This window comes from Fulmarus glacialis, unplaced genomic scaffold, assembly GCF_000690835.1.
Source record: "Fulmarus glacialis isolate BGI_N327 unplaced genomic scaffold, ASM69083v1 scaffold40271, whole genome shotgun sequence".
Classification (NCBI taxonomy): Eukaryota; Metazoa; Chordata; class Aves; order Procellariiformes; family Procellariidae; genus Fulmarus; species Fulmarus glacialis.
The window spans coordinates 1,207-23,183 of record NW_009194140.1 but is presented as its reverse complement, the minus strand read 5'-3'; the positions used below and the strand labels follow the sequence as shown (position 1 = coordinate 23,183).

At 39.1% G+C, this 21,977-nt stretch overlaps 2 protein-coding genes across 2 annotated transcripts in view; both read left to right on the top strand.

Annotated features, from left to right (window-relative positions):
- SLC16A13 (solute carrier family 16, member 13) overlaps positions 1 to 4,444 on the top strand; it is an 8,215-nt gene extending 3,771 nt beyond the window's left edge. The window contains exons 2-4 of the mRNA XM_009587672.1: positions 260 to 403; positions 1,563 to 2,369; positions 4,218 to 4,444. Of these exons, the coding sequence (XP_009585967.1) occupies positions 260 to 403; positions 1,563 to 2,369; positions 4,218 to 4,444 (1,178 nt within the window). The remainder of the gene's footprint in view (positions 1 to 259; positions 404 to 1,562; positions 2,370 to 4,217) is intronic.
- A 6,973-nt stretch (positions 4,445 to 11,417) lies between these two features.
- On the top strand, positions 11,418 to 16,957 carry MLANA (melan-A). The gene is made up of 4 exons (XM_009587671.1): positions 11,418 to 11,491; positions 14,080 to 14,176; positions 15,680 to 15,781; positions 16,889 to 16,957. Exons 1-4 carry the CDS (start codon positions 11,418 to 11,420, stop codon positions 16,955 to 16,957), a joined length of 342 nt encoding a protein of 113 aa, XP_009585966.1.
- Positions 16,958 to 21,977: the final 5,020 nt, after the last annotated feature.

Below are 21,977 nucleotides of genomic sequence, written 5' to 3'. Positions count from 1 at the left end.
TCTTTCCCTTTAAAAAAAGTCCACATATTTTGAATATATTTTAAAAACTGTGCTGCAGGGACAGTAATTTCCTTATCAGCAAGAGTCCAATTTTAAAATCTCGATTGACACCCCCCCCCATCCAGCAGAATTCAGGCTGTTTGAGATGAACATTATAAGGGAATTTCTCCTCCAAATGCTTTATTTTATTGTTGGGTCCTGTCGATCAGCTTAATGTTCCTAATGTATTTATCTTTCTCCTATTTTGCTGCTGACCCAGCCCCTGTTGCCAGCTCACTATGTGTACGGTACACCCATCGGGTAGTTGTGATCACTGGAGGACTCCTGGCTTTTTCAGGAATGGCACTGGGATTTCTTGGACTCAACATGGTCTGGATGTATGCAACGACTGGCTTCCTACAGGGTATGACATTATGGCTTAATGGATTTCTTTCACCAGCAACTCAGAGCCCTTATTTGAGGGTGCTAATGGTAGGAGTTTTAAAATCTGTTTTCTATTTTCATTTTATGAGCAACTAGAACCATAAAGGTCATTAAAGGTCATTTCCCTCATGTCCCACTCTGGAAGTAAGAATTTGTGCTAGAAACCTGCAATGACAAAGAAGGTGGATAATTAGATGCCAGTAATTTTCACCTGCAAATTATATGCAACCAGAAAATGAAAAGTGTTTTATTTTTTTTTCTCAGAGCCAAGAAGTCTGTGAAGGTTTAAAGAACCTAAAGGGTGCTGAAGTAGGGTTGTAGGTGATTGTAGGTTGTAGGATGTAGAGATTGCAAATTTTGTACTTTCTATGAAAGGATCTTATGTTTTGAACATAGGCCCAGACTTTCAGTTGATTCCGATCCTTTGCTTTACTCCAGGTGAAAACAGGCCAGAAAGTTGTCTCCAACAGCTAGCAGATTTTCCTGGAACAGGAAGTGAAGCTGGCAGGGAATAAAACAAACCATTCCCAGTTCAATGCTGGATGTCTGAGAAAATGTCTGGAATTTGAGCCCTTTGGCAGTCCTGGGCTGCCAAATAGTTTCTAGGGAGCCATTAAAGTCACTGTAAGTTAGAGCAGGTTTGAAGCCTGCTCAAAGCAGTCAGGCAAGAAAATGAAGAGCAAACAGAGGTAATACACCGGCTTCCTTCACGTCCTCCCTCACTTTCTACCCTGAACACAGCTCAGCTTAACCCAGTGATCTGATCTAGTATCAGCCTTAATTAGGACAGCATGGACACTCTGAGATCTGTCAGGTTTCAACCACGTGGCCATGTGATTTCTCACCCAGTGGCAAACTTGTCAAACCAACTTTTTTTTTTCACAGTGAGAATATAATAGCGTGTACTTCAGACTCCTGCTTTTTTGCTTGAACATACAACTTATTCTTACAGAACATACGCCACAAATACACTCTTACACATAGTACAGCTGAGCTCATGCTGCTGCTAGGAACAAAAACGTTTTTCTTTTACCAGTTTTTAACTTTGCATATGTAGGAGCACTGGCTGCTTTAATTTCCACCTTCACAAAATACTTTAGTAGTGTCTAACTGGTGCTATTTGTATTGGTGTTTTTCAGGACTTGGGATTTCCTTTTCATGGACACCAGCCATTAGCATTGTTAGCCATTATTTCTCCAAGAAAAGAGCTTTGGCCAATGCTATTGCCAGTGCTGGAGAATGTGCCTTTGCATTCACGTTTGGGCCATTTTTCCAGTGGTTGATTAGTCAATATGGATGGAAAGGTGCCCTCTTGATCATAGGTGGCATCCAACTCAATATTTGTGTCTGTGGAGTACTGATGCGACCCCTGGCAAGCAGCTGCCTCCTTGAGGCTAGCCATTCTGAAACTGAGACACCACCTGGCAATGGTGCATCTAGGATAGACAAAGAAGATAAGTCTCCTGTCACACAGAAAACCTTCAACTGGATGCTTGTGAGGCGACCGGAGTTTGTACTTTATGCCATTTTTGGCATATTAGCTGCTATGAGTTTTTTTGTTCCTCCGTTATTTTTAGTTCCACTCAGCTACAGCCTGGGAATAGACGAATCGTGGACTGCATCACTCCTATCCATTTTGGCTATGGTGGACTTTGCAGGCAGACTGCTATGTGGCTGGTATGCCAATCTCCACGTTACCAAAACTGTTCATTTGCTGACAATGACAATTACACTGATCAGTACTTCCCTGATGCTGTTGCCACTGGCTAACAATTACCTGTCCTTGGCTATATTCACTGGCTTCTATGGATTCTTCTTTGGCACAACAGTCGCTGTTCACATTACAGTACTAGCAGATGTTGTAGGCATGCCAGATTTTGACAGTGCTCTAGGGCTTTTCATGCTCATTCGAAGCACTGGAGGTTTTGTGGGGCCTCCTCTTGCTGGTAAGTTAAGATGATACTCTGCCAAATACAGTTTACAAGAAGAAAGGGGAATGTTAACCCAAACTGAAAAAACCTGGATCTGGACCCAAATTTCCCCCTTTTTTAGCTCAGGGGCATCTGGACCAAGAAGTATATAGAAAGAAAGAATCAGCCTAATTCCTTTCCAAAATATCTTGCTCCCTCTTTTCTCTGTGGTTTTAGAGATACCTGTCCAATATGAAACCAGGGAGGAATGGGAGAATTTGCGTGGTGGTATTCCTGCTTTGTGAATCCCACAGAATCCCACCTGATGGACTCCCACTGTCTTGCAATGAAAGTGTACCTTTGGGACAAGCAGCAGATCTGTAATTTCAGAGAAGAAACTAAAATTTGAGACTAGTGCTGTTGCATAAATTCTGGTGGTGTTGGGAGGGTTTCTACAGAAGGCCAAATTGAACAGCTTGAAACATTAGGCTATGTGAACCTCAAGGAAATATTCACAGAGATGCCTGCTGTTTTCAGACAGCATTTGAGCTAACCAATATAATAAATGGGGGAGGCAGCACATAAAAACAGTGGGAAGAGAGAGCAGACAATGAGACAGCACAGATTTATGGGCTGGCAATGAGACAAAGTCGTCTTGGAAAAATGCAAGATAAACAAGCTGCAAGCTGTAGGGACTTTACAAAGTGATATGGAGAAAAATTACCAATGTGACTTGTAAAATAGATCTGAGTCCTCATTCAAAGACCACAGTGATTTTTGTGGTAATGACACCACTACTAGGTTGCAAATGAGTCAGACTGAATACTGGAACATTTTAATTAATTTTTGAAAATACAGGAACCAGGAAGATGTATAGAGAATTTGAGACAGAACAGTATCAAAAGTATGTTGGGAAGATCTGAATAAAATACAAAGATAACAAGACATTTATATAGTGGCTGGTCACTAGTACTGATTACCTGGGGATCAGTCCGACTCCTTTGTGTATATACAGTAAGCTAAAAAGAAGGTATGGAAGAGGAGGGAACCCTAAGTGCTTCTCAAGCTCTCCTCTCCTACTTTAAGAGTAAAATCTAAAAGATTTGGATTCAGAGTTCCTTTGCCTAAGAGGGCTGATGTTAGATTGGAATGAGGGCTAGGGAGTACACTAAATGTGGACAAATTTTCCGATGTGAGACCAAGCAGGCAGCCTTCATCAGCCCACAAATGAACCTGCCATTGTACCCACAGAGCAGCTGATACTACCACATAGACTGCTGCCGTACTGCTGCTATACTACTGTTTTTTCATTACGGTACACAATGGCATTAGGCATTTTGGTTGGCTTAAAGCTATCTGAAAACCTTTTTGTTAACAAACATCTGTGACTCTTTGTAAAATGATGAACTTTAAAGCCCATAACACTGCAGGCAGCCCCTCCAACTGTGTCTCCAGGAGAGGCCTCTCCTTTCCTTTTTTAAACTCTCTCGTGCTGTACAGTTATGGCCCAAATTACGGCAACTGATGACAGATTACAGCAACCACAGAACATGGGGCTACTCAGATACAAAGCTGCATGATTTGTTTTTTTTCTGCCATTATCTTAGTTGTCTGCCATGTTTTAGGTTGGAAAGTGCTTCAAACTGTATAGTGTTTTGTTTTACTAGCAATTCACATAGGCAAAGTAAATGAGACGTGAATTGTGTTTCAAATTTTAAAATGCTATAAAGGGGTGCTCCATACACTCATGATGTAGAAAGCTGCAAGACAGGTATGTAGCCAGCATACTCCCTTTGTGAGAGGATATGTTCACACTGCTGAGCTAATTCACATTAGCCTGTTTTCTATCAATCAATCACATTGCTGTCATTTGTTTCTCTCCAGGTCTGATCGTGGACATGGCTGGAGATTACAGAGCAGGCTTCTACATGGCAGGAGCCACGCTTGTCCTGTCAGCTGGATTTTTAGTTACTTTAGATCAACTCCAACAGAGAAAAGAAAAAGGAAGCCAGACTCATACTAAACCAGAAAAGTCAACATTAGCCTACCCTTCCCTCCATCTCCTGAAGCTTCAAAACAGAAGGTATCAAGAACATGACGTAGTGGTGTGACTATACCGGACATCTTACAGCATTTCAGGACATATGGAAGTGTTTTATTTTCTCCAAACTCAATATTAGTAGGATTTATAAAATGATGGAAGTTTTAGACAGGAATGTTTGAGGAAGAAAGTCATTAGGTTACAAGCAAACCACACCAATAACCATTATCATATTATTTTGATGCTGAAGTTGCATTTTGACTATACAAATCTTGAACATAGTCCCACAGGGCCGCAATAAGCAAACTAGGGAAACTATGGTCTAAGTGAAATTACCGTGAAGCGTGTATGCAGCAGATAATCCTCCCCCCAAATACAGACTGCAGCCATCACTATCAAATACAAAGAGGCAGCAGCTCACAGATACTTAGCTTGGGGAAGTAGTGTTCAGTATTTTCAGTAAAAAAGTTGGATGTGAAAGCAAGAGTACACGAATATAGTTTTGAGCTGAAGGGTTTGCAGGTACTCTACAGATCAGGGCTGGAGCCTGATAAATAAATAAACTTGATAAATGGGGAAAGTTACATGAACAACAGAATTCAGTAGAGAGAAATGCAGTCCTAAATATCAGAAGTGAAAAGCAAAATACACACACATAAAATGGAGAAGGATTAATGAATAACAGAGGAAGACCTAAGGCTACTGTGGACTTCAAACTGAGTAAGAATCCCAAATGCAACCCTATATTAAAAACAGTAAATGTCTTTCTGTAAGAGAGAGGAGATAATGATGCTTGCAAGGCTTTAACTGGAAGAGGTACATAAGCTGCAAAGAATTAAGTGGAACAAGAATGAGAAAGGTTAAGAAAACACAGCCAAAAGAAAAAGTGTAAGAAATAAAGTTTGCCCCATTTGGAAAACTTCAGAAAAAGGTTGTACAGAGCCTGAGAACAGCCTTCAAATCCATAATAGTTTGAGATAAAGAAGACACAATTAATTCCTTTCCTTGTTAAGGCAATTAGTAATTGATATCATTTGCAGCAAAGCAGAGTTATATAATGGGGAAAAAACGTTGTAGCCTGTTAAGCGTAGAAACAGACTATAGAGAGAATATGAGAACATGGAGATATCAGAGAATAGGTAAAACATGAGACAGAATCTAAATATATTCAATTGTGCTTCAGAACAGTAGGATGAACTAGATGACTTCCTGGGGTCCTCTTTGTTCCACATTTCAACTATCCTGAGGCTCTTTGAGCAAATATTCAATTTATGAGAATAAAGAGTCTGTATCCAAATCTTTTTTTTTTTGGTCATTTTCTTTTATCAGGGGGAAGAGAGAATGTAAAAAAAGAGAGGAAGGGCTGCATCACATTTAAAAAGAAACAGTAAAAGCTTTCAAACTATTACAAATGTCATAGCTGCCCTAGTGATGAAGAGAAATTTTTACCATTGAAACACTTTATCTGTGAAGCCAAGTTTAACATAAATCACTCATCTAAAATAATTATTTCCTGTCTCATAAGAATAACAATTATTTCAAAAATTTAATTTAGCTTACAGGAAATTAGCTGAACCACTAATAAATCAACTATCTGTGAGGGCTTGATTGCAGAACACACATTGGAAGGGACACAACTGGGTGGGCAAAGTCTTGTAGCAAGACCCTGAAATTTCTGAAAAAACATTTTTCAATCATGTCAATTGAAAAACTTAGATTTTTCTAGAAAGTATTATTCTTCAGTCTTCTGCACTGTTCCAATATTTAAAATAAGTCTTCATTTTATAAAAAGAAAGGAAGGGGAATTGTTGGAGGGCGGGGAGGAAGGGAGAGATATTTAATAGATGCAGTTTCCACCTCCGACTTTCGTTAAAATTCTTTATTTTATTTACAAGCTCTGTCACCGATTTCTGTATTTTGATGTATCTTGACATCTGACATGGGCAGTAAAGAAGGCTAGTGGCATCCTGGGCTGTATGAACAGGCGCACAGACAGTAGATGAAGGAAGGCGATTATTCCCTTCTGCTCTGCAGTTGTGCTTCCATTTTGGGGCACCAAGTACAGGAAAAAAGTTGATAAACAAGACTGAGTTCAGCAGAGGGCCACTGAGAGGCTGCGGGACCGGGGCTGGTTCAGCCGGGAGAAGGGGCGGCTTTGGGGGCACCCACCAGCATCCCCGGCACTGATGGCAGGGATGGAGCAGACGCAGCTGGGCCCTTCACAGCGGTGCCTGGCAGGAGGGCGAGAGGCAGCAGCACACGCTGAACCACAGAGGCTCAGGCCGGAGCCACGAGGGCAGCCCGGTGGTGGAGCCGGGGCCCAGGGAGGTTGGGCCGTCTCCATCCTCGGGGGTTTCATGCCCCGACTGGGTGAAACCCTGAGCAGCCCGGTCTGAGCCCAGAACTGGCTCTGCTCTGGGCAGGGAAGGGGCTGGAAACTTCCCCAGGTCCCCACCAGCCTGAACAGGATCCTGTGACCCTCTGAAGGGAGAAAGGAAAAATTTTTTTTTTTTTTTTTTTGCCAAATGCACTGAATAGTATTAGTCACCTGGACACTGTCAGCTGATGACTACTCATCTGTTTAATAGCACAGAAAAATTATCGAGTGTTTGTTTTCATTTTGGGACTGCTTTTACTTCAGCTGTAGCGGCAATATTCCAAGTTAAGTTTCACTGGACTATTACTGTGGGGATTACTTGCAAAGGGCTCTTTCGTTCCAAGCTGCTAATGATGAAGTCAGTGTTGCCAGTGTCTTCAAACAAAGAGTTTCTGAGATGGCCATAGAGACCTAAATCAGGAGCTTACCTGCAAGGTGTTTCTCATCCCAAACCAGTTAGCCACTCACTGGTGGAAACAGGACTGTGAGGCTTTAGAAAGCACCACCATTCTCTTGAATGCCGGTATGGCCTCCTGAAATTACATGCAAGGAAAGTCATAACTCCGCCTCACCTTGATAGCACCTGACTGCATCCAAAAGATTTTCACCCATGGTTGGTCATCCTGCATCTCATGGAAAAAGTCCCATAAATCTGAACAATCCTCTGGGCTCAGAACCTCCAGTCAACCACGGACAAAGTAGCAGCAAAGAAAAACACTGCCAGAAAGCTATCCAATCTTTTTTCTTTGGAAAAACAGGGTGCAGGAACACAGGCACCACTGCATTTGTGGCCTCCTCTTGGCATAGCTACTACAGGATTAAGACTACCATTCCTTCTCTACTGTACATCGTTCAGAGATGGAGCAGAGGGAGATGGGTCTGATACTAAGGACCACAGTGTCACTTGGAAATTACTTGAGGAGGAAATTACTTTCATGAACCAGGCTTTCAGGATGACAACATATTATCTGTGTCTGTGCAAGGCAGTCTACAGGACAACATGTTGCTTCCTGGAGGTGCCTGCAGTTGAGGTAGCAGCAATTTGAGGAACAGCTTCTTTTCAAAAAGCTCTAAATCAGGCCTATAGTGGAAATGTTCAGCTCTGGTAGCCAGATAATACCTGCTTTAAAGTAAATCCCGAAACCATGGAGAGATGAGGATCCTCAGGATCAGCTAAAAGGGGTATAATCTCCTTATTTACTCTTACTGTATTGTGTTACTGTTAATGTAGATTTAGCACTGAAATACTTGACAGTTTCCACTGAAATTCCCATAAAACTCAAAACTAAAGCCTTTACTAAATCAGGTGTCAAGGTAGTTATGTTTCTTTGCTCTGCCTGCTGTAGGAAGCCTCAAATGCCAGAGAAAAATAAAGATTATCAATTAAGGGAAATAATGAATAAAAATCCCAGGATCTTGTCCTGGAAAGATGGAATCACACTGTCAACAGCATAAAACCAATTGCTATTCCTTTTAAAAGTTCAAGCATGTTATTTTCAGACTAGAAGCATTCATTTCATACGAGTGAAATGAATCAGAGTGTCCTAGGCTTGCCACAGGTTGCTGCCTATCACAAAAGGCCTGGGTTGCTTTGGCGTTTCTCCTAAGTACTCCTCCTCTTCCATCCTCTTCTCATTCTGAAATGTTATCTTTAAAAAGGTAACACCTGTGGAATCCATACATCAATTCCAGGGACTTTACACTGACTGAGTTAGCAGCACCACCTTAGAGAAACAAGATTTTGTTAAAAAAATGAGATCAGAACCAGGACATGGTGTCTCCCGTTCTCATCCACCCAATTCCTCAACAGCAGCATTGTGCAGATGACACCACAGATCCATGACAAAGTTGTTCTTTTTTTCCCTTCGTTACACTATTAACAAGAGATTCATTCAGAACACAAAATACTCAATCAGTTGACATTTTGACCCCCACACTGCTTGAGGCAGTGTGGCAGTGACTGGTTTTGGTATCACATGGATTTTCTATATGTCCGTTTTGATTCTGACAAGAACAAACAGTACCCTTCAGTTATCATCCTCTCCCAGCCGTGAAACTTTTCTTCAGGAAAACACATGATTTGATAATGACTTCTACGATATTTTCAGAGTACTGCACAAGAGCTGGCATGTTGCTGGGGAACTTGATAGACTGTGGTAGCATACATTTACTGTTTTACACACACAGGTATCTACAGAAATTTTCCTTTTTCCCTACATCTCCTTCACCTTTGAAACTCCCATTGAGTTCATCTGGGATAATGTAAGACAAACACTGAACCATTTGGCCAAATGAGCAAGTTTATGCTCCTCACTAATGTTCATTCTTCTTCCTCCCTTTATTTTTCCTTCCTCAAAAAATGTGGTTTCAAATTTCAATGGGTCTAGCAAAAACAATTAGATCCTTCTGGTGTTAATCACAGAATGGTTGAGGTTGGCAGGGACCTCTGGAGGTCTAACCCCCTGCTCCAACAGGGCCACCTAGAGCCGGTTGCCCAGGACCATGTCCAGACGGCTTTTGAATATCTCCAAGGATGGAGGCTCCACAACCTCTCCGGGCAACCTGTGCCAGGGCTCAGTCACCGTCATGGTAAAAAAGTGTTTCCTGATCTTCAGAGGGCACCTCCTGTGCTTCAGTCTGTGGGCATTGCCTCTGGTCCTGTCACTGGGCACCACCATGGAAAAATATCTGAAGAAAGATGAGATTTTTACCACAATTAGGCAAAACACACAAGCAGAAAAATGGTCTGGCTCTTCCCAGTCCTGCACTAGCTAAGAATATTGATTGTAAGACTTTTCATCTGATTTCCTAAGGAAATGGATGTTGATGTCTCACACTATCTGTTCTTTCCTATACACTTTTGAGTCTGTCAGCCATTCTGAACCGCATTTAGAGACAGGTTCACAGCTTCAAAGATAAGCGAAAACTTAGAAGTTTTGAGTCCTTAAAACTCAAAAAAAAGAATCTGTGGCAGGATAGAGAGGCCCAAATTAATGATTCATTGCGAGAAATGACCAGCAGAACACGGTTCTTATATCTTCTTTTTTTTTGGCAGTAACTAACACTGCTGGCCAGTACCCAGACCTCTGAATTAATCACAGACTGCCATTTCTTGCCTGGCGTTGTAAATGGAGTTACTGCAGCATGAGCACAGGCAATTCACACAAATCCATAGGAAATCAGGCTTCGTTAGTTCTGCAGCCCATGGGACAGACTCTTTTTTTGTTGCAGCATTTGCTTACCATTACAGAATTAAACTGTACTTCCCCTAATCTAAGACACTTCTATCATGGTATAATAGCATCCATCTATGAGTTTTGCTCCAACTATACTAGTTTCCACAGTGTTACAATGGTGCAAATAGCGTGCATAAACAAAGCTATAGTTAAACAAATGCGAAAACTCTTGTTTATACCAGCTCCCATTCAAAACATGTTTGAATTTAGAAGTAGTCTGCCCACTCTAGGAGCTTATACTGATTAGGCGGGTAAAATGGTGTTGAGCCATTTCTCAGAGGGTATGTAATAAATGAAGAAATAACAGATTTTTCAGCTGCTTATTAGAAGGGAAGGATGCAGACTGTAAGAAGAAAATGAAAAGTTGTCTCCTTGCCTCTTTCATGCTAATTAATGCGTTCAGAAGCTGTACTGAAAGGAATTTAAACTCGTGATAGTCATAAGAGAACAGATCAAAGAAGAAAACAACAGACCAAGTCAAGGAAAAGAAAGCTGTACATGTCTTTCAGTTAACAGAGAGAATACAGGTCTGAAGGAGGTAAGATTTGTATTTTTTTATTCTACCCAACGTTTTCTGTGTTGCTTCAAAATTATGCTTCAGAGGAGACTTGACTGTCTCTAAGAGAACTCTGAAAATGTTTTGTTTCCTTGGCTAGAATTGTCTTCAGTAAAGTAATTGGATTTTATACTTTACCTGTGTAAGGTAGGTAGATTAGCTGGATACTATCAAGTAGGATCTGTTGTTGTGCTCTTTAAATGACAGAAAATGATTACTTGTGGATTTCTTCTTCACTATATTTGATCAATTAGATTTTTAACTGTTCAGACTGCTTTTAGCTGGATGATTATTCCCTTAAGACTGGAAATAAAGATTACAATATAAATTCCCTGCACATCTAAGTAGAGATTGTCAGCAGATATAAATTAGTATAACCACCTGAAAATCAACAGATCTCTGAGAGTTTATGCTGATTGAAACCATGGCCCTTGAGCATTTACAGGGAATACCAGAATAACTTGTAAGGACAATATTAGTTTTTCTTCTTCTGAATAGTTTTTCTTGTCCAGGTAAATTGCCTTTCTTTCTATATTCCTGAGAGATTTTACTTCAGAAGCCTGCCATCACTTAGTACCTAAAGAGACCATGTCAAATTCTTCTCTGTGGCACTCAGGTGCAAATACCTTGATGTCAGTGGAGCTATTCAAATGTAGACTATAGTTACGGTTTTGGGTTTTGCCTTAAATTGGGACAGTAGCATATGTGTATGGATCTACTCGATGCAGAAGGTATCAGATTGTTGTGCCTCCCTAAAATGCTCCCATTAAAGCAAAAAAGTTGATAATATTATGCTTTAAAGATAACAAATTATTTATGGCACTGAGGCACTGTATTTCTATCCTGTAGGTTTGAGCGGGACCAAGCTCACAAAATGCCCAGAAGAAACCACCATCCAGATGGCAACTTTTTCAGAGGGAAAGGACACAGCTATCTTGCAGCAGAAGAGTAAGCATAAAGCAAAACCTATGTTAGAATGTAAGCTGGTGAAAAAAATTTACATTGAAAGAAATATAAAAAATAGTGTCAGAAAAAGTCACCGTTGTATATAGGTGAAGTGCATTTTAGCTATCCTGTAGCTGTCTCTAATGTTTATCATTGCAGAATCATAAAGAGCTCTCAATGGTTAAGAAGAATCAGAATTGCAGAATTCAGGAATCTAGAGTTTGATCATATGATCACAAGTCATTAACCTTTATAATAAAATTACCAGGTTTATTGAGGCTTATTTAGAATTTTCTTTTGAGGCTGTTGCAAGGTGATCCTTACACTAAGTTTTATTTCCAGATTGACATACCTCTCTTCAGAACCTCAAAGGGACATTGTCTCACCCTAAAGAATAATATAAGTGAAAACCACAGAGAAACGGTAAAATACTATCAAAAAGCAGATGGAGATGTCAATGCCATACAAATGTGACTCTCAGTAAATTGTTTCTGGATGAGACTCCACTTAAGCAGAACTAATTCAAGCTAATACTTTGTTAGTTTTGCCTTACAATAAAATACGTTGGGTCTTGGATTACTAGAGACTCTATCCCACTGGTGATGTGTTATTACTTTAGACAAATATTTCCAATGTGCTTGGGATATCTGTATGTGGAATGTGCTTCTGGTACTGGTTTACTGGCCACCAAACTTGGTGACTTGTCCCCCCCCCTCCCCATACTGCAAGATATTTGTTTCTCCATGTTCATCCCTGGGCAGAGAGAATAAACAAAGGGGAAGGTGCTCTCATAGTCCTTCCACAGCAATTCAGTTCTCCAAAAGAGAAAGCTGGCTAGTCATGTCTCAGCATTTGAAACTAAGCATGCTCACCTCTAACTGCCGCAAATTCCAGTGGCTGCAATTGTAAGCAGTTTTTCTAGATATGCGAGGGAAAAGTGACTCTCTTCTTCCAGTACCAGAAGAAGCATTCAAGATATAAGTACAGGTTACTAATATCACAGCTGCAACTTTAACTGGAATTGCAAGAAATTGCATACCCACTTTTAATACTAGCCTCTGAATAGGTAGGGAAGGAGTTAGACGGCAGTTAAAATCCCCAACTCCAGAAATGACATACATTCTGTGGGGGATACAGGCTAAAGGATGGCTAAAACTACAGAGCACATGAAAAGCAGAAAGCATTCTCAAAATGCAGAAAAGGCAGCAGTTGCTTGGAGAAGTAGTCTATCCAAGTTTTAACTGTGCTGGGGACAGTAACAAAACCAATGGAGCCATCTCGTAACTTTGAAGATCAGCGGCAACACGGCTGCACCAGGAAGCGAGTGAATGCTGTGAGCTGTATTCTTGTGTTAAACAGATCTCCAGCCAACACAGAGTCTTGAAGGGGCAGGAGCAACTTGCAAGATTCAGGTACTTGTGAAAAAGAAAATCCCTTTGGCTCCACAGGGCTTCATGCTTCAAACAGCACACAGACAATTCAGACAAAAAGACAGCCTGTTCTGCCACATGAATCTGCTTACATCTTCTTTCAGGCTTCTTAGGTCACAAGGAAACACTCCTTCACGAGACTCTGAGTCAGTGAAAATGATAGCAAATAGATATAAAAGGTCTCTGATAAGTCACATACCCCACTCCTCAGTCCCAATGGAAAAGCCTGGTGATAATTATTGCAGGGCAACTGGATATAAGATGTATAAAAGTATGTTAGAATGAGTTTATTCTGACTCGTGGTAATTTTTTTTCCTGTCCTCTTCTCCCTTTAAGCGTTTCGCAGACTCTTCTGTTCCTGAGCAGACAAAGAATAAAAAAATGGGGAGTGAATTCTGTATGTCTTAACAGGGAGGATATTAGCACAGGAGGAAGGGTGACTAGGAAACTTGCAATTACTTTGTCAGCTTGCTTTCTGGCCGATAGTGAAACTATGCTACTTCTCCCAAGTCCTCGGTAAGCAGTGGGAAGGATGTCTTACAGCACAGTTTGCAAAGCCTATGTTCCACAAAATGACCCAGTGACACCAATACTGTGCCTAGTATGTCACGGAACAAGAACTAAAGAATTATAGAGCTCTTTATGAATAATTCAAAGTTTCTCACTCGGGTTTTGAGGTTGTGTAGTGTTTTATGTATCCAAAAAATCCTTCTATCACCAGCAGTTGTTGCAGTATGATGCAATTAGGATACATTTCTCAATACTTGCTGCCTAGAGAAATTTAGTGAATAAACGTGAGCTGTGTCTCTGCAGGTGTGGTATTTAATTTATTTCACATTCTCTTCCAATATTGCAATGCTGTTTGCTGGATTTACAGGCAGGAACTTTTTTAGAAGCAGTAGTCACTGGTAGATAATATATTATCTAAGCAATATATTCCTCATTTTTGAAATGCTTAAGAACTTGGCAGAAAATTTAACTTCCTAATCTACAGAGACTGGCTGAAGTTATTGATACTTGGTCTATTTTCTGACGCAAATTCTGCTCCATGCCTTCCTCTGATAAAAGGATACTGATACAAACTTTTGCTCTAATCATTCTTGCTGCCAGAAGAATGCATCTAGTTCTGGTGTTAATTATTTTGTTTTGCTTTCCCAACAGAGCTCTGGGTATTGGACTCTTCATTCTGGTGCTGGCAATTTTACTTATCTTTGGCTGCTGGTATTACAAAAGACGTAGTGGCTATAAAAGTCTGCGGGTAAGCATGGCAACTCACTTTCTAGCATGCTATTATTTTGACAACGTATTATCGTGATATGCATTACATTACTGCAGAGAACATCAATTCTGTAATAGGACATGATTATCTCAGGCAATATATACACTGATATATACACGGGTAAAACCACAGAATATGAAAGACACCCTGCCCTGAAGAACTTGCAAGTCAGGCAAAGGGGTAAGAGGAAGCAGAAGCATAAGGAGATGAAGCCACTTGCCCAACTTTGCATAACATACCAGTGGAAAAACTGATCGCTAGGAAGCATTATATTTAATATTTACACAAAACCAAGATGTGTTCTGTGTATTTTCACTTAAATAAAAAGAACATATTAACTACTTACCCCTACACAAGGACAGATATGATTAGAGTAGATCTAGGAAGGAGAGAAGAAAAATAACTGTTAGAAATAACTGAGTAAATATTATGTTCATGTATGGGTAATGCATGATTTTTTTGTATAAAAGTTGACTTACAGCTTTAAGATTTACAAAAAAGCAGGGCAGGTTTCAGGTTTGCTTTCTAAACGCTACTTCTAAAAAATACTACTTTGTGTCTTTTTAAAAAATGTATAAAAAAAGGTACAATTCTTCTCATAACATCTGTTGTTAGAAGTCTCAAAGATGTATCTTCGAAATTCTGCGCTCTCTCCTATGAAAGGAGAGACTTTCACTTTAAAGTAAAAGCTTTATCCAATTATATGTTTTACAGTAAATATCTTCTAGTTATCCTAATATTTTGAAAAAGATGTGACCATTCGGAATTAAAAAATATACCTCTCATCCAAGTCAGCAAATCCATTTCCTTGCTGTTTCCAATAACTTTGTCCTGTTACCTTTCCAGTGATCTATCCAGTACATATATCAACTTGCAGAATACATAAAACCTGAACTTTCATAGTGAAATGTTGCAAAAATAAGGTAATAAAAAAAAAAATTTCAAAAAGCAAACCAGAGTTCTTTCATGCCTGCTTTGTACATCACCACAAAAAGCACAATCTCTTTTTTAATTCCTTCTCATTGCAGATTGCTGCTTTCTGGTTTTGAAAATCGAATTTTTGTTAGGCTTTTTGGCTAGGGGAGAACTGGTACAGAATGTATACAAAAGAAATGGTGGAAAAATGGAAAAGAAAAAGCTTGAAGATTAAAGAAAAAAATGGGTGGGTTAAAAAGGAGGAGGCATTCAGGTATGTGAGAAGGTGTCAGTTCCTGCAGCAGTCCTGGACCTAAAAAATGTGATCCTCATTTTTCTGGCAATGTAATTGGATAATACAGGAGAAAGAGTATGTCTCAGCAGAGACAGCAGAAAGTGACAGGTAGATTACCCCTCTTACTTGCTGGCATTGTGTCTGGCCCTAATCCTGGATTCTAATACATACTGTAAATGTGCTGTCAAATATTAAATGATGCATAATTTGCTCCAACTTCACATTCTCTTCTTCCTTTCATATTCCCCATATTTCTTTATGATCTGTCACAGAGCAAAAGCTCTAGTGTGGGCACAATACGAACCGTGGTAGGTGAGGGAACAATACTGGACTGCAAAACGGCTCTGCAGGAATACAGAAACTTCAATTCTGTGGTAAGCTGCAACTCAAGGTTTCATTTACTTACAACATAGTAAGACATGGGGAGACAATCTTGGTAAACAGTCACTTGTTGATGATTTCTTTCTTGGGGAGTGCTCTCTAGATTGGGTCTTCAATGCCTCTACATTAACTTAAAAAGTAGTATTTTGCACAACTTTTACTGTGAAAAGCGTTTTTAAAATCTACTGTTAAGAATTCTTTTAAAAAATTCTCTTCCTTCACCTACCTTTATTCTTAAGTTGTATGATCATTATGTGATCTATTAGAAAGATGTAACACCTGAATGCTGAAATATACTGAATAAACAAACATCTCCCTGATAGATGTTCTGCCATTCTGACAAACAACAAATGCCTGTCTGGTATACTATACCCTGACAAGGATTGTCAGGAAACATTATAAAACTTCAGGGTTTTAGCTCCTCTAATCATAGAATCATAGAATCATAGAATCATAGAATCATAGAATCATAGAATCATAGAATCATTAAGGTTGGAAAAGACCTCTAAGATCATCAAGTCCAACCGTTAACCCAACACCACCATGCCCACTAAACCATGTCCCTAAGCGCCTCATCTATACAATCATTATGGAAAGATGAACATTCAAATCTATAATCTTAAGAAAAGTTAAAATACATATTTATCAATTAAGTTAAGTTATTGAAGTGTTTAAATAGTTTTAGAAAAGGGAAAAGGCTAATTTACAACCAATTTTAAATATGCTGCCCAAATTGTTGACATTGGAAATAAGACAACGTACCTTCATCAAGACTCTTAAAGAAACTTTTTAATATTAGTCTGAATTCTCAGTATAAAAAAAAGTTTTCCTTTTTTTAAGAATTCCTGTCCTTATAGCACTGAAAATTCTCTGCTTGAATGAATTATACAAACAAAATGAATTTAATCTGATGCAAAACCAAAAAACATATTAGCAAAAACTAACCTTACAAAAAATTAAGACCTAATGAATGAGCTCAGCTATTTTAAACTGTAGTATCATATCTGATATGAAGGTAAACAGCTTGCTGCATCTTTAATGTCATTTTCTTGCACCTCAATTGTTTTTTCAATTTTTCACACCCGTTTTCCTTCCCATAGGTACCTGATGCTCCACCAGCTTATGAAAAAATTGCTGCAGATCAGTCACCACCACCTTATTCACCATGATAACATGAAATCTTAAACTCTAAACATACCACTTCAGTTTCTTTATGTTCCCTCTTAATTTCCTGTACATGCTTAACTTTCTTAAAGCTAAAATCATTTAAAAAAAAAAATCACATGCTTTCATTAGCAGTTGCTGAAAAATTATTCTGCTTAGTTTACAGAACTGGTTCTTGAAATGCCTCAATAAATCTGAATGTGCTTTTGTTTTAAGTTTTTCACTTCCTGTGGTCAGATTAACACACTATACTCAAGTCTGGGCATCTTGCATTCTTCATAGATCTACCAAGAGTAAGTACATACCCTTGAGTATCAACCAGAGTAGAAAGTGTTGGCACCTTTGTTTTCATCTTCCCCACTTACTCCGCCTTTCTTTAAAAAAGTAATAAATAAACGATTCCCTAGAATGTAATGTACAAGAATCTGTCATAAAATGGACAAAACCATTTGACTACATTTCCTGTTACAAAGACTAACCATTTTCCTTACCAGCAGTTCTACAGCAGTTCTAAAATTAACCTGCAAAAAGCGACTATGTTTTACAAAAGGCTTTTACCTCACATCACTTGTTTATTTACCTGTAATGAAATAATTCCTCATAAACTATGATCCAGGCAACCTAGGAATTTCTGCTTAGAGTCCATATTATTTTATACCAGTCAATGGTATGAAATGGGTATAATGACAATCACCTTTAGTTTCCTTCTGACAGTCTTGTGAAAAAGCGAAAGAACCTGGCAGATACAGAGATTTACATGTCATCTGTTTCTAACACGATGAAACAGTATGAGAAAATGTGTGAAGCCCACGTTCCCTGAAGAATACAGAAGACAGCAGACTCCAAGATGTTAATTTTTCCAGGTTGCCAGAACTCTACCAGTAATAGAAAACAAAGAATTGTGATACACATAAATTAGGCTACATACATTAGGCAGTTATTGTTTACTTAGCCTTTTTTGTTATTGTTTACTTGCCAGATTATTACTTAAGGTTATATGCAGATCAACAAATTTATACATAAGGCCTGATATCTCACAGCAGGAGGCAGCTAAAACTGTACAACATTCGTTAAAACGAAAAGTAGTTACAGAAGAAAACTATTTTCATAAAACTACTATTAACTGCTATTAGTAAATAATCCAGTTCTTTGTCATTAAATATGCAAACACAAACACCTTAAAATAAAAAAAAAGTTTTAAATACAAGATTTACTTGCCTAACATAAACTCCATGTATGATGATAAATAATAAGACATAGGTTTTTAGAAATGTTTCTTTTGTAATAAAAATGTTTATATAGATTAGTATAATTAGATACTTGTTGTAAGGTAATAAATATCTGTAATTGCTGTGAAAGGTTATAATCAATATATCTGTTTTTATAAATGTAGTTGATATTTGTATTCAGAAATTTAGAGAGGCACTTTAACCTAAAAAGTTGTTTTACATGTGTCATTTCCAATATACACCTTCAAGGAAAAGATTCTGTGGACTTGTTTAGTGACAGGAAGAAAAATAGACAGGAAAATATACAAAATGCCAGTTTATAGCTAGTAAGGGCCAGAGATGTAGAACACAACGGCTGACTAAATTTTTTGCAGAACTGGTAAGCTAAAGCTTGAGGCTAATGATCTTTAGCAACTCTGTACTCTGCAACTCTCTACCCTAGGGCAACATCCTTTCAAAAGACCGTGTGGTGCTACGGTTGAATGGAACTGACATACACATTCATGGCGGAGAAAAAAAGTAATTTCTGTAAAGATTAATTACTACAAAGAAGTGAAGTGCTTAGAGTTCAAAAAGTTTTACTTGATCCCACACATTTTTCAGTAGTATCAGCATTAAATATGTTACTAGCCATTTCAGAAGCTCACGAGGAAGTTAACACTGACTAAGTAGAAACATTAATTTATTTCCACAACTACATAAGGCCAAGTTTTTGGAACTGCTCAGCAGCCAGAGCTGGAACTATTGAACTTCGACATTGATTTATAGATACTTATAGGACCTATCCTTAGTTTTCAGAAAGTCCTCCCATTTTTCCTCCCTGTGAAAGCGGTATTCCTTCTTCATAGACACAGTTAGACAGTGGTCTCAGATCTTAATTAGAGCATTAAAATAACAGCAAGACATAAGAGTACTATATTATATAGGTGGAAGCTTCACCACTCATCCTAAACACCCTCACAAATTCCATTTTTCAAATCTTGCTCTGTACCCAGCGAGGATACACTGGAGGGGGTGGCTGCTGATCCATTAAAACCCACCAATACAGGACAGGTCAGAATTTGAAAGCAAGAGACCCATAATTGCCAAAGTTGCATGCTGCAAGAACTGGCAATGTTATGTACTTTCTGTCTTACACTCAATCACACTGCACTTGACCAAAGACAAGCTAAAACTTTCTAGGATGTCTGTCCCCTTAAAAAGATAGAGAAATGCACAGAAACTTCTCAGCTACCACATGGAGAATGTGGTATAGAGTTCTCAAATTTCAAGGAGAGGCTTTAGACAGTCATATGACCCCAGAGTAATAAATGGTCACCAAAATTTCTCTGGTATGGTCATGTATGTACAGGGAGGGTGTAGAACTCAAAGATCTCCTGTTCCTCTTTTTCTACCCTCTTTGCAATCAGGTTGCAATCAGGTACCTTGTATTACAACTATAATCCTCAACAAACATGATCTTTGTGCTTTATTTTCTCCCACCAAATGAGCAAATGAAGAAACCCATGGGCAATTTGAGTTTTCCCCCAAGATGCTGATGAAGAGAGGTGGCTGGTTATAGCTGGAGAATGAAGCTCTGCTTGCTACTGGTCTGCATTAAACTGCTTCCATCAGAGAAGTAAACACACTGTTACTAAAGCTTACCATCTGTACAAGAGGATCTTAGCAACATCTTTATAGCTATGCATGCAACCCTTATGTAGATACAATGAACAACTTGAAAACCAGGCCTTTCATTAATATAGTGTGGTTTTGTCAGATTGGTAAATTGTAATGGCAGTAGCAGTTGCATTTTCTGTGTTTGGATTCCTGGTATGATCCTGCTGGATCATCTACTTCCTAATGAGTTTACAAGCCTCAATGTAGCCTTAAAAGATTCCAGAATATTGGTCAGCCATCCCAGCCATTGCACAAAGGTAAAATGCAGCAGGTCCTGACGAGTGCAAACTTCCTGGCATACTGAACCATGTAGCAAAACACTCACGGGGCCAAGAGCCACAGGGTATGTACCGCATACGTCAGAGAGCTATGATAAAAGAAAGTACCGAAGACTTTCGGTGGGAAGCACTTGTTTCTTAGAGTCTCACCAGTCCAGTGTAACAGGACTGGCATATGCAGCTGGTTGCTAGGACAATCCAGTGACATTCACCTCAGCAATCTCTGTTGGCTTAATACCTGCTGCAGCTGGGGATGTAGATAGAATATCTTGGCCTCAAGAACTGTATTAGTATTAACCATATTGCTTGTAATTTTTCAATTAAATAAAACATTGCCAGCACATTTTGATTTATGTTTATATCTAATATTGGTAAAATATCCATTACTTTGTTGGTGTATGGCCATGTATTTATGTGACATAAGAGTACATTTTCTTGCCTTTAAAAGCAAACGTATTTTCACTTCTTATGTAAAGGAAAAGGTTAATGAGTTCCTCTGTGCTTTGGAGAACTAGCATTTATTCATTTGTACTTTTTCTGTTGGCTGCATATTAAACTGTGCAACAAAACTGAAAGACTGTTGTGTGTCCACGCCATTCCATTAAACGTATTTTATTGCCCATTAGATCTGAAAAGTGCTTGGAAGTTTCCAGTGTTGTTTTTTGGCCATACATCTGCACTGAACTTTACATATAGTAATAAAGGTAAACTAGCAGCAGTATAAAGGTAAAAAAGCTATCTACAGCTACTATCGACACATCCTATACATGCTGACAGCTAAAAACCAGCCCTTGCGCACTGTTTGGAATTGACCCTCTGTATTCTGCATCCTTACACAATCCTCCGATTTTCACTTTACTTCCTTTCCCCAGCAACTCCTTGGCTCAAAGGCAGCTTGGTTTCTGATAAACAGAACTATTACTTCCCTTGCTGCAAAAATCTAGCTCTTAGATGTTTTGTCCATCTTGGGCCAATGCAAAAGACCACATTTTTGGGATAGCAGTGTTCCTAAATGCCTTGCGCTCATGGGAATATGAAGCACAGACCCTCGTCCATCTCATCCTCATCCACGGTGAACCATCTCTCACATTTACTTATCAAAAGAGAACCAGAAACTACTGGGCCCTGTTTTACCAGGAAAAAACGGGCGGAATGTAGAATCCACTGTGACAACACTATTGACACCTAAGGTACAAGCCACAGTTACTGCCTTCTCTAGTTCCCCCAGAAAACTCTTGCCATGTGATAGTGGTAAACTCCACTCTTGCTGGACTCACATGGGCCAAAACCTGAACAATGCTTGAGCAGCATATGTGCCTTCACATTTCTGAACCATTTTAGTATAGACCCAATTACATGTTTGGACCACATGCTTTATTTGCTCCTTCCCTTTGCTCTGAGAGGTACACCACATGAGTCAAGTACAAATCAGTATAAGACAAAGAGTAACGGCCTAATGCAAATACTTCAGTCTTTCAATACTGATTTTGTAAGGTCTTTTCAATTCTGCTAGCTTACATTTCTGGATGGGAGAAACAGACTGCTCTGCTGCACATTCACTATGTTCTCTGCTTACACAGAAAAGCAGCCTTCCTTCTTCCCAGTTCTTTTTTGAATTTACCGTATCATCAGCTGCATTCTTGTAGCTATTAAGGAAAAGAACTGACTCATTTTTGTTGAAGAGTATTTTCTAAGAAAAAGGTCTAATCTTTCAATTTCTATCAGTTTGTCCCTTCCCATTTATCTTGGCAGAAGTAATTGATTTCTGTTTCTGCATACCATCACTTACATCCCAAGTAACTCTTCACTGACACTCAGGAGCAAAACAGCTGCCCCTTTTAGACACTGTTCAGTGTGTA